This window comes from Archocentrus centrarchus, chromosome 23 (genome assembly GCF_007364275.1).
Source record: "Archocentrus centrarchus isolate MPI-CPG fArcCen1 chromosome 23, fArcCen1, whole genome shotgun sequence".
NCBI lineage: Eukaryota > Metazoa > Chordata > Actinopteri > Cichliformes > Cichlidae > Archocentrus > Archocentrus centrarchus.
In genome coordinates this window covers 22,831,253-22,844,534 of record NC_044368.1, presented here as the reverse complement: position 1 = coordinate 22,844,534, position 13,282 = coordinate 22,831,253, and the positions used below count along the sequence as shown (strand labels likewise).

The following is a 13,282-nucleotide window of genomic DNA, read 5'->3' as shown; positions in this document are numbered from 1 at the left end:
CAGTCAAAGTTAAGACCTCAACCTGACTGAAATGCTGTGACAGGATCTTAAGAAATCTGTGCATAAACAAATGCCAGTAAGCTGAAGCAACATTATACAGTGGGCCAAAAATCCTCCACAACAATGTGACTAAAACTGATAAAGTCACACAGAAAACGATTACTTCAAGTTATTGTCTCTAAAGGTGGTTCTGCCTCTGCACTTCGGCTTAGTTTTTGTTAAATAAATACTGACACAGTGTAATATGTCATGTTTTGACTGACTGTATATCTGTATCTGGTATTAACCATTAATTCCCCTCACGATGTATCTTACTGACTTTGGCAATTGCCTGACTTCTTTATTTATTATTTTGTCCTGGCCAAGAACATGGAAAACTATTGTAGTCATTAATGGTCACTATTTATGCTGATGTACATTGCTATATTTTATTAACAGACTCTACTTGAGTAGCTTTGCATGTATATAAAAAGTCTTCATTTGCATGGGTCAAAGACACACATGCTAGCTTATTTGTGGACTCTAAATTGGCCATAGCTGTGGATGTGAGCATCAATAGCTGTCTGTGTCTCTGTGTTAGTCCTGTTATGGTCTGGCAACCTGTCCGGGGTGTACCCCCATCTCTTTGACAATGCCAGCTGGGATGGGCTTCAGCCCTGTGTAACCCTAGTTAGATAAGCAATGGTCTGAAAAAAAAAAATCAATTTTAGCGAGTGTCTCTTTATCGTCCCCTTCCATAAAAGCTGCCTTTCTGCTTATTTGCAGCCTTTGTAGAATTGTATTGGAAAAACTAACACATCTGTAACATCAGTGTGAAGTTGTTGTTTTTTTGCAGAAAACTGTAAATATAAGCAACATAATTAGTTGTTTCTCAAATGCATCTGTACATATTAGATCCCAGTAATTAAAATGTTTTTGATTACATGGATTAATTTTACATACATTTACCTTATTATTTGGAAACTTGGGATGCATGTGCATGTATTATTAGCATCTATAACAGTATACTGACTACATATCAGGCACTAAGGACATATATGGGTCCCTTTTAAGGTCAGAACTTTTTGTTGTTACATGCTGTATCAGAGTTATTCCATGTCCAAATCAAATACTTCATATATGCAGTCATCCACTCCTACCTTCATAACCAGAGTTTTTGCTGTGCTATACAAAAAGACAGACACCTTTCCTCCTGTGGTTTGAACACATGTCTTCTGTTGTAACACTGAGCCTCATTTAATAGGACAATAGTAATAACATCTACCATTAAAAATCAGTTTGTGTTGGTGTGAATGCAGCAGCCCATTCCCTCTTCTCAGGAGCCGGGCTAAATCTCTCTGAGGAGTCATGTAATCCAACACGGTGCTATTCATTAGTGTTCAGCTGGGACAGGCTCGCTTTTCCTTAATCTAATAACACTGAGATGGTTTCAGTGAAGCATCCCTGAAACCCCCCCCCCCTCCGAAAAGAAAACACCTAATGCTACTGCTGTATAAATGTAATAAAAAAAAAATAGTGTCATCCCAGTTGATCCAAAGTACTTCAAGGGTTCACAAACCGCAGTACTAAAATTCTTTGCCTGAACATGAAGACTTGATTGAAAGTGGCAAATTCCCGTCCCATCTGCTGGGGTTCCTGGAAGGCCTTCTAGGAAACATTAGAGATCGGTAACTAAAGAAGGAGATGAAAAGGTCACGGTCAAGTAGATAGACTGAAACAGTAACAGTTTCAACACTTCATCACAAAATCACTCCTGGAATGAGCTCAGTGTTGATGTATGGGAATCTGAGGGGTAACACTAGCCTGTCGGGGCAATTTGAAAATGACCTTTGCCTTTGTGATCGCTGTCCTTTTCTGTGTGAACGCATCATTAAAATTCTGTTACATTAAAAAGTGGCACTGTTATCTTCATAAATGCTGAACGCTGCATTTGGGGTTGTGTTACTACCTTGAAGTAGTAACGCAACCAAGTCTGTAACTCCTTTGATGTCTTTACTTTGCATTCTGTCACATTAACTGCTACTTAATTTAAGAAACATGGTTGTGTGATGCCACGTTTTTTGATGAAAAACTTGCCAACAGGTTTTTACCATTCAACTGATTCACATGTGAAAACTAATTATCTTTTTTGCTAGTCAAGTTTTGGCCATATTATAGGCACGAGTGTTGCGCTCTCAGCAAATTATCCTCACTGACTGACAATCAGTGTAGTCAGTGACAAGAGCCTGGCTCAGCCTCTCAGCTGGGATTTCATTTGGCTTCATTACTTTCATTTACAACAGGATGATAGTTGCTTCTGACTGCCCTTGATTCAGGTATCAGGTAGCATCTGTGTTATTATTTGACAATGAAGCAGAGCATTGTTGGAGCACTGCATGTCCCTTGACTTTCGTGCATGAATAAAACACCATCCATAGAAATGCCTTCTTTCTGCAGCAGTCTCTTAAAACTTTAATATCAGGAAATCTGATAAAGCAGATAGAGTGCAGAAGGGTGGAATAATACAGTGATTCAACTGTGAGCTTCATGCATGGCCAGCCTGCAGCAGTGAAGTCCCATCAGTATCCGCCATGCTCTTTAAAGCACAGAGCGTCAGTGTCTCTTTGCTCCTGGCTTTGCGCTCACTCATCACCTCATCCCTCAAGTCGTGCCTCAAACTGACTGACAGCCTCTTTTTGTGACTCTTGCTAGGAGCTCCCGCTTTAGATATGAAACACACCTGTGTGACCCAGAGTGTCCAGATGTGCCCCGAGTCTTATTTCCTAAATGCTTCAATTTTACAGTTTCTGCACTTGAAATCAGAAAGTTTTCATACTGTCAGTAAAGTGCACACACATGCATTTCAGTGAAGTGTCTATCATATTGTGGTAATATATTTATTACTGTTAGTAATGAAAGTGTTTTGCTATTAGTGCCAATCTGAAAGCCAGGATCTGCATGTGTATGGATGGGGGAGTGGTGGAGGGGAGGGTCGAGGGTAAACAGGGGCCAGGAAGCGAGGGGAAAAGGTAGAAGGAGTCTGGGTTATTTTCTCCTAATTTTTCTGTTTTCTGTACTCCACCTTCACCTCCACCAGTTTTCTGGACGTGGTGGAGGAATGGGACAGGGGAAGGTTACGGGAAGTGTATAAAATGTTTTCTCTCTGCAGTTTCTCTTCCGTTGTTCTCCGCCTGTCGTTTATCTTCCTTTCTTTGTATGCTTGAAAACCCTCCACAGTGATGTGAAAGACTCACTGCCAGTTATCACAAAGCCTTGATTGCAGTTCTTGCTGTCAAGGGTGGCACAACCAGTTTTCAGGTTTAAGGGGCAATTAGTTTTTCAGATAGGGTCAGGTAGGGTTGGATAATTTTGTTCCTTTAATAAATGAAACAGTAATTTAAAAACTTCATTTTGTACTTGCTTGGGTTATCTTTGTCTGATATTAAAATTTGTTCGATGATCTGATGCATGTAAGTGTTACAGATATGGAAAAAACTAAGAAATCAGGAAGGGGGTAAATACTTTTCATGGCACTGTATGCTGTGACACTTCAATGTCAACCAAAATCTGAGATACTTGCCACTTCAGGAAGCTGAGTGGAAAATATTATTTTTGCCTCTAGAAGCAGGACTCTAACAAACACGTTTTAAGATGTCAGTGTTGTAGTGTGATGTTGGAAGCACTACGTCCATGTTCTTAATTCTTGCACATAACATTTATACTTCTGTCTGTGTGAGGAGAAAAGATGTGAAGTGAAGAAGATTAGGCTACAGTAATCAGCAGCTGGGTTCATTCTAATAAATGTGCAGCCTATAGTAGAAAATTGCCTAGTGAACTAAAGAGTACATGTTTTGTGGTGAAGCAGAAAATAATTTTCATGGTGAAGAAAAATAAATTTACAACTACAGAGTGGGCCAAGAATGGACTCCAGGATGCAGGAGGACATGTCTAATCAAGTGCGGTCACAGTGACCACATGGGAAGAAAATACTGCTGATATACATTTGTTATGCATTTCCACGTAACTTTGAATATTTGGTTTTCACGCATTGTCCATGGCAATTATCCAGTTCTCCTATTTTTCTCCAAACAAATGCTTCAAATATCATTCCTTTTCAGATGGAAATTTTATTCTTCCATTCATCCATCCACATGTATCCTGTTCAGGGTTGCGGGGGGCTGGAGCCTATCCCAGCTGTCACAGGGCGAGGGGTAGGGTAAACCTTGTACAGGTCTCCAGCCTGTTGCAGGGCCAACACAGAGAGACAGACAACCATCCACACTCACATTCACACCTACGGGCAATTTAGAATCACCAGTTAACCTAACCCCAGTAACTGCATGTCTTTGGACTGTGGGAGGAAACCAGAGTACCTGGAGAAAAGCCACGCAGACACGGGGAGAACATGCAAACTCCGCACAGAGAGAGAGAGAGGGGCCCAGATGGTATTCTAACTGTGAGGTAGCAGTGCTAACCACCACACCACCGTGCTGCCTGGTAATTTTATTCTTGAAAAAAAAAAATCATTGAAATCACAGGTTACCAAAGATTGTTACCAAATTAGATTAAATTCCCACAGTGTGATGTTAATGAAGTCGTTGTTACAGCTACAGCACCAGCTGACTCCAACCTTCTCCTTCTATTTGTTTCTCAGCAGTGTTTTTCCTTGTTGTAGACTGGCACACATCATACATTCTTATTCTTTGTTTTCCTCTTTAAAGTCACTGTCACCAAATGAACCATGATCATTCACAGATACAGACTGGTTGCAGTTTTCTTCACTTTGCAATACATTTATCTATTTGTCATTCTGTATGAGGTGTAGGCTAATATACTGCTCAAAGAAATGAAAGGGACACTTCATGCTGGTTATCTACACTGATATGGGCTGGGTAATGTGTTAGGAATGAAAGGATGAAACATTGTTAAAAACAGGAAAAATTATCAATCTACAGAGGCTGAATTCAAAGACAAAAATCAAAGTGAAATAATGATGCAGCAGGATGGTTCATTTTGCTGAAATTTCACTGCAGCAACTCAAAATGGGACTCAGTAGCTTGTGTGGCCTCCACGTGCTTGTTTGCATGCCTGACAACATCAGGGCTCCTAATGAGATGATGGATGGTGTCCTGGGGGATCTTCTCACAGATCCCAGATGATCCTTTTGTGGATATGTCTCCCCAGATCAGCACTGACCCACAACCAAACCGGTCATGCTGAACGATGTTACAGGCAGCATAACGTTCTCCACGGCTTCTCCAGACCCTTTAATGTCTGTCACATGTGCTCAGGGTGAACCTGCTCTCATCTGTGAAAAACACAGGGCGCCAGTGGTGGATCTGCCAATTTTGGTATTCCATGGCAAATGCCAACTGGGCTCCACGGTGCCGGGCAGCGAGCAGAGAGTCCACTAGAGGATATCGGGCCCTTAGGCCACCCTCATGAAGTCTGTTTCTGATTGTTTGGTCAGAGACATTCACATCGGTGGCTGCTGGAGGTCATTTTGTAGCTCTGGCAGTGCTCACCCTGTTTCCAAATGCGTGTGTATGTGTGGTTTTTAAATTTAAGGATATTTAAGAAGAACTTATTCCCAGGGAACTAGATTCATGTAACAGTGACAAAGCTTGGATACATGTTATTTTTTATTTATTTTAAGGCTTAAGACATGAGTCACTGCTCAGATAATTCCAGAACCTTTTTCTGGAAAAAAGTTGGCTGTCTTCATCTGACTAATCAGCAGTCTGTCAGCTCCAAAAGGAGAAAAGAAAGCAATTCTTCTTTTTTTTTGCTTAATTTTCTTATATAGGAAAAAACACAGAAGAAGCAAAAATGAGTTAGACAAGTGTAAAATGCAACATTACATCCCCTGTGGCTGCCTTTCTCTCAGAGTTTGTTGAATATTCATTTGGGAGCAGATTTAACAGGTGATACAGAGAGGATTTATGGCAGCAGTGCATTGCATATATTTGGTGTTTTACCAACACAAATGCATATGCCACTTGTGCAATAATTTACCCCGTGTTTCTATCCTGCTGTTGTATGTAGCAAACAATAGGATTATTCTGTTTTTAGTTGAGCCACATGCACAGATTTAGTGTTGCAGAGATGATGGTTGCTGTCCGTGACCTAAATCTGACTCGGCGTAGAGCTTTCATCTTCCTGGAGGACAGGTTTTTGGTATTTTTGCACACAGTAAAAGATCAAAGAAAGAGGAGATGTTTTCTTTTAGTCCTCTTATTTTTTATTTATTCATGCTGTTTTTGACCCGAACCCTTTTATGATAAGACTTGATGACGGAGTCTTTACTATCATGTAGCCCCTGCTGGTCTCTATGTGGAGTTTAGTGTAGCAACAGGCTTGTCAGATCATGCTTGTACCTATTTTTGCCATTTTTAACCTCGGTGATAACAACATACATCACGTAGTTGCAGTGCCCATGCAGTTGGCTACATTGCACAATGCTACATTTCTATTTATCTGCAGAAGTGATGCTTTAACAATATAAAGCATGCAGTTTCTGTGTGTGTCATATTAAAAGGAATGCAGTCTCCTCAGGGTTATATATTCAAATATACTGTATTTCTTTCTCAGGAGCAAAGGTCTCTCTATAATGTTGAGATCACCCTTTTGCCATGAATAAAAATCATTAGGAAATGCTATTGTTAGTGCAGCACTCATAAAACCATCCATCCATCCATCCATTCTCTTCCGCTTATCCGGGGCCGGGTCGCGGGGGCAGAAGCCTAAGCAGAGAAGCCCAGGCTTCCCTCTCCCCAGCCACCTCCTCCAGCTCATCCGGAGGGACCCCAAGGCGTTCCCAGGCCAGCCGAGATACATAATCTCTCCAGCATGTCCTGGGTCTACCACGGGGCCTCTTCCCGGTGGGACATGCCCGGAACACCTCACCCAGGAGGCGGCCAGGAGGCATCCTAATCAGATGCCCGAGCCACCTCAACTGGCTCCTTTCGATGTGGAGGAGCAGCGGCTCTACTCTGAGCCCCTCCCGGATGGCCGCACTCCTCACCTTATCTCTAAGGGAGAGGCCAGCCACCCTTCGAAGGAAACTCATTTCTGCCGCTTGTATTTGCGATCTTATTCTTTCGGTCACTACCCAAAGCTCGTGACCATAGGTGAGGGTAGGAACGTAGATCGACCGGTAAATCGAGAGCTTCGCTTTTACGCTAAGCTCCCTCTTCACCACGACGGACCGGTGCAGCGTCCGCATCACTGCAGAAGCAGCCCCGATCCGCCTGTCGATCTCCCGTTCCCTTCTCCCATCACTCGTGAACAAGACCCCGAGATACTTAAACTCCTCCACTTGAGGCAAGAACTCGTTCCTGAGCCGGAGATGGCACTCCACCCTTTTCCGGCTGAGGACCATGGCCTCAGACTTAGAGGTGCTGATTCTCATGCCGGCCGCTTCACACTCGGCTGCGAACCGTTCCACTGCGAGCTGGAGGCCCCCCCCGATGAAGCCAACAGAACCGCATCATCTGCAAAAAGCAGAGATGAGACTGAGGCCACCAAGGAAGAAGCCTTCTGCCACCTGGCTACGCCTAGAAATTCTGTCCATAAAAATTATGAACAGAATCGGTGACAAAGGGCAGCCCTGACGGAGTCCAACACCCACAGGAAACAAATCCGACTTATTACCGGCTATACGGACCAAGCTCTCACTGTGGTTGTACAAGGACTGAATGGCCCACAACAATGGGCCAGACACCCCATACTCCCGCAGAACCTCCCAAAGAACACCCCGAGGAACACGGTCGAATGCCTTCTCCAAGTCCACAAAGCACATGTAGACTGGTTGGGCAAACTCCCACGCACACTCGAATAACCTTGAGAGGATAAAGAGCTGGTCCAGCGTTCCACGACCAGGACAAAAACCGCATTGTTCCTCCTGAATCCGAGGTTCGACTAACGGACGCACCCTCCTTTCCAGCACCCTGGCATAGACCTTACCGGGGAGGCTGAGTAGTGTGATCCCCCGAAAGTTGAAGCACACCCTCCGGTCTCCCTTCTTAAAGATGGGGACCACCACCCCGGTCTGCCAATCCAATGGCACTGCCCCAGATCTCCACGCGATGTTGCAGAGGCGTGTCAACCAAGACAGCCCTACAACATCCAGAGCCTTCAGGAACTCAGGGCGAATCTCGTCCACCCCAGGGGCTCTGCCACCAAGGAGTTGTTTAACTACCTCAGTGACCTCACCCCCAGTGATGGTCAAGTCATCCCCCTCATCCCCAGACTCTGCTTCCACTACAGAAGGCGTGTCAGTGGGATTCAGAAGGTCCTCGAAGTATTCCTTCCACCGTCCGACTATAGCCTCAGTTGAAGTCAGCAGCACCCCCCCCCGCACTATAAACAGTGTGAGTGGAGCACTGCTTTCCCCTCCTGAGTCGCCTGACGGTTTGCCAGAATCGCTTCGATGCCGTCCGAAAGTCTTTTTCCATAGCCTCACCGAACTCCTCCCACACCCGAGTTTTTGCTTTGGCCACTACCTGAGCTGCATTCCGCTTGGCCTGTCGATACCTGTCAGCTGCCTCCGGAGTCCCACAGGCTAACCAAGCCCGATAGGACTCTTTCTTCAGCTTGATGGCTCCCTTCACCTCCGGTGACCACCATCTGGTTCGGGGGTTACCACCACGACAGGCACCAACCACCTTGCAGCCACAGCTCTGAGCAGCAGCCTCAACAATGGAGGTGCGGAACATGGTCCATTCGGACTCAATGTCCTCAGCCTCCCTCGGAATGCTGTCGAAGTTCTGCCGGAGGTGGGAGTTGAAGATCTCCCGGACTGGGGCTTCTGCCAGGCGTTCCCAGCGCACCCTCACAATACGTTTAGGTGTGCCAGGTCTGTCCAGCATCTTCCCCCGCCACCTGATCCAACTCACCACCAGGTGGTGATCAGTTGACAGCTCAGCTCCTCTCTTCACCCGAGTGTCCAGAACATACGGCCGCAGATCTGATGATACGATTACAAAATCGATCATCGACCTGCGACCTAGGGTGTCCTGGTGCCATGTGCACTTATGGACATCCTTGTGTTCGAACACGGTGTTTGTTATGGACAACCTGTGGTTTGCACAGAAGTCCAATAACAAAACACCATTCGGGTTCAGATCCGGCAGGCCGTTCCTCCCAATCACGCCCCTCCAGGTCTCACTGTCATTGCCCACGTGAGCGTTGAAGTCTCCCAGCAAGACTATGGAGTCACCAGATGGAGCACTCTCCAGCACCCCACCCAGCAACTCCAAAAAGGGTGGGTACCCTGAACTGTCATTCGGCGCATAAGCACAAACAACAGTCAGGACCCGTTCCCCAGCCCGAAGGCGCAGGGAAACTACCCTCTCGTCCACCGGTGAAAACTCCGACGTACAGGCAGCAAGCCGGGGGGATACAAGAATACCCACCCCAGCTCGCCGCCTCTCACCGAGGGCAACTCCAGACTGGAACAGAGTCCAGCCCTTCTCCAGGAGACTGGTTCCAGAGCCCAGGCCATGCGTTGAGGTGAGCCCAACTATATCTAGCTGGTATCTCTCAACCTCACGCACTAGCTCAGGCTCCTTCCCCACCAGAGAGGTGACATTCCATGTCCCAATAGCCAGTTTTGATAGCCGGGGATCAGTCCGCCAGGGCCTCTGCCCTCGGCCACCGCCCGACACACACTGCACCCGACCCCTACGACACCTCCTGCGGGTGGTGGTAGCACAAGGTAGAGAGAGTCGTGCATCTTTATGATTGTGCACGATATCCTGTCATAGTGGAAGAGAGGCGGTTATAGAAGGGCACGAAACTTTTAGCAAAGTACAGCCAGTGCAATTATCAGTTAGGCAACAGCACTCCCACAGATACACAGAAGCTGTGACTTCATGCATCATTGTGTCCTCTTCTGTTCCTCAGTGAAATAGATACCCCTGTGTGTGTGTGTGTGTGTGTGTGTGTGTGTGTGTGTGTGTGTGTGTGTGTGTGTGTACATATGCGCTAACAGAGGTGCCGTTATCTCCTGCATCGTACACAGTGATCTCCTGTTTGGTGATACTGCTGCTCTGTCTCTACTGAAAAAAAAAGCTTACAACACATCCTTAGTTAAAAAGTAAAGGGAAGGAGTTAGGATGGGGGCGTGAGCCTGCGGCCCCTCTCCAGCAGCCCTGTGACAAGATGAAAACTAGATGAAGCTTAAGAAGGAAATGAATAATTTTTTCTTTTATACATTTTAATGTGTATTTATAATTCAAATGTCTAAATCAAAATGTAAAAAAAAAGTTTTAATGTGTGCATCATGGCCTACAGCCTGTCATCCGGCTCCTTGTGCTTTTAGTTTTGCTGGCCATGCAGAGCTGTGTGTAGCATGGATGTATACACATAAATGGAACCCAAATCCCAAAGAAGAAAAGTTGTGGAGAAAAACAGAATTTAACAGTGCCTGGACAGATTTATTCACCTCCAGTGATGCTGGTTTACTGCTGTGTTTGATCTGTAGCTGGACTGGAAACTGAACTGTTTCTTTTTTTTTTTAAATTATTACTGCTATATATATTTATTTATCATCAAAGCATGCTGTTTTTAATTGGATTAATTTGCATAAACACAGGTAACTCTCAAAGTGGTCTCTAAAGTAGGCCCGTATGCACTCATACATATTTTCCCTCCCATGTCACAATTATTCTGTTTAGATGGTAATACAGATTAGTAAAGAAATAATTGATGTTCATTATTTCACTTCCAGAATTTCATAAATATTACCAAAATGTGGTATTATTGTAATGACAATGCCCACTGCAGAGTAACCAAATGTGATAAAACAGTCTAATTGCTTCTACAGTACTTACTAACAAGGTTAGGTTAAACTACTTGTACCACCATCATAATAAGGCTCAAATATGTTTTGCGGGTTCATGCAGTTTTTTTTTTTGGCTCAGAATAGCTCATTTAACAGCAGAGGTTGTTGACCCCTGTGTCAGGAGAACAGTTGAACAGTCAGGGGAGTACGATGAGCCCAGCAAGCAGAAAATGATGTAATTATGTAATTAAGCCCATTCACCACTGAATGTCTAAAATTTTTTGTTTAATTTTTTTGTTTAAAATAAAACATGAAACATCACTGGATATGTAGTGTCAGAAGAAAGGGACTATAAGAAACTGAAAATAAAAAAATGGCGGAGAACAGTGGGGGTCTGTTGTAAATAACCACTTGGCTGGAATATGTTCACTACAAACCATCTGACCTGCTCTCACTGCAAACAGGAAATGCTCATGAAAAGTTATGTTTGTGTTCATGTTCGTGGTTATGATTTGTGACAGCGTTACTTTGAAACTAATGTACAGTACCAGTCAAAAGTTTGAACACACAGTGGTGCTGTGACTGGGACTGTATGCTGTGGAGACTCTTCAGAGGAGACGTCAAGAAAATGGAGTTCGAAAAAGTGGCAACAGTTGTATTTGAACCCAAACTATGATCTTCTTTAAGCCTAACCCACAAGTTTTAAGTATATATACTATATTATAATTGAACAGTAACATCTGTCACATGTGGGCCTCAAACTGTTGCAAACCTTCCACCCGTTTTTTTTTTTTCTTGCCCTTTAAAAGTGGAAAACATTCATTTCATGAACGTGGACACAAATCAGTAGATATCAGAGCAGTCAGAAAAATGGAAAATTTCTGTCAATGAAAAAGTAGATTCAAAACTACAGCAAGAGTGTTTTCAACTGTCAGCCTTACTTATGATAATAAGAGCCTTTGCCATGTGCCTGAACAAACCCAGTCTAATTTCTAGGAAAAGTCACTGATCATATGGTACTTGTACTGTAAGATACCTAAAAGCATGTGTATTTGTTTATGGAAATGCAACATGGTGCTGATAATCTCTCTCTCTCTCTCTCTCTCTGATAGCGGTGGAAGCTGAACCGCTGATCCAAGGCCTGAGAAAACTCACCGAAGATGTCAGCTGGTCATACTCAGGTCTGTATGAGCTTGTTATGACTTTTCTTCTATCCTTTTTTTTTTTGGCAATAATTGGAAATTTTGGATGTGAATCAACCAAATTCTGCTCTGCTGTCACTCTGCATTAAATGACAGGACCAACATGCAGGATGTGTTTTACAAGAACAGATTTCAGGTCTATTTTGAATGTAGCGTCGTGGTTTCTTTCTAACATGTTCTACATCAATAAAAAGGACGATAAAGGAGAAATGAAAGATGAGCAGAGAAGAAGGAGAGCACGCTGCACGCTGCACGCTGGCAAACAGTGACAGAAGGTTTCAAGTGGAAATCCCACAGGATTTCAAATCACTCAGACGCTTCCTAAAACAGACAGCTACACCAGACTGGGCAATGTCAGTCTGGACAGTCTGAACATCACATGAAGTGAAGGAATTATGTCTCGCTAGCTCCCGTGAGAGAACCTTGATCTACCTCGGACCATATGGCTGGATGATAACAGTTAACTCAGCACAAAGCTCCTGCCGAGCTAAGCTGTAGTCTAACAGAAACAAAGAGTGGACACAGACAGACAGTAATGGTCCCTGAGGGAGAGATTAGCTGTTCCAGGGGAACCAGGAGGAGCGAACAGGCTTAACAGGCCATCAGGGGGTTAAATGCAGAGCTATTAGACTTATTAACCCGCACCCCTAAGTAGCATGTTGGTGATAATTGGCATGTCATTTGAAGCTCATAAGAGAGTAATGGTGAAGGTTAGGCTTGCAGAGCTCACAGGCAGTATAAATCATTAACTGGCAACGTATTGTGTCTGGTTTATTGATCTTTACTCCTGATGCATATGAAGAATATATTATGCAGCTATGATTATTTGTCAGAAATGCTCATTGATGGGCATCCTGGGCAGACAGTAAAATTTTTGTGAGACAGATGGCAATGCTGTTCTCCTGCACACCAAATCCACTGTTTGGGTTTCTGTTCTTTGAAGCCCTGCAGTTTCAGCTCCTTAAAAGAGAAGCTTACTGTGGCAAAGAGTCACAGTTAACGTCACAGCGTTGCTAAAAGACAGAAAGCAAAAAAGATTAATGTTTCTCTTGGTCTTCATTCCTTTAACTGAATTTCAGCAAATTACCATGACAATGTCTCCAGCTTTTGCAAAATTTAGCGTGTGAGTGTAATAATGCGCAATCCGCTTTAACAGCACGTGAATTGTCATCGTGTTCCCTGTGTGGATGTCATTTGCAAGCGAGAAGAAATATCTCCGGCTGCATGGTTCCCTCGGCTGTTTGTTCCAAAGTGCAACTCATTCATGCTCTCACTAATTGAGTGAAATGCGAAGTATGTTAATTATGACAAAACA

At 44.0% G+C, this 13,282-nt stretch overlaps 1 protein-coding gene across 3 annotated transcripts in view; it reads left to right on the top strand.

Annotated features, from left to right (window-relative positions):
- ptprz1b (protein tyrosine phosphatase receptor type Z1b) overlaps positions 1–13,282 on the top strand; it is an 83,199-nt gene that overhangs the window by 17,675 nt on the left and 52,242 nt on the right. For all 3 annotated transcript variants that reach the window (XM_030720008.1, XM_030720007.1, XM_030720006.1), the window contains exon 2: positions 11,878–11,946. In XM_030720008.1, coding sequence (XP_030575868.1) covers positions 11,878–11,946 — 69 coding nt within the window. The remainder of the gene's footprint in view (positions 1–11,877; positions 11,947–13,282) is intronic.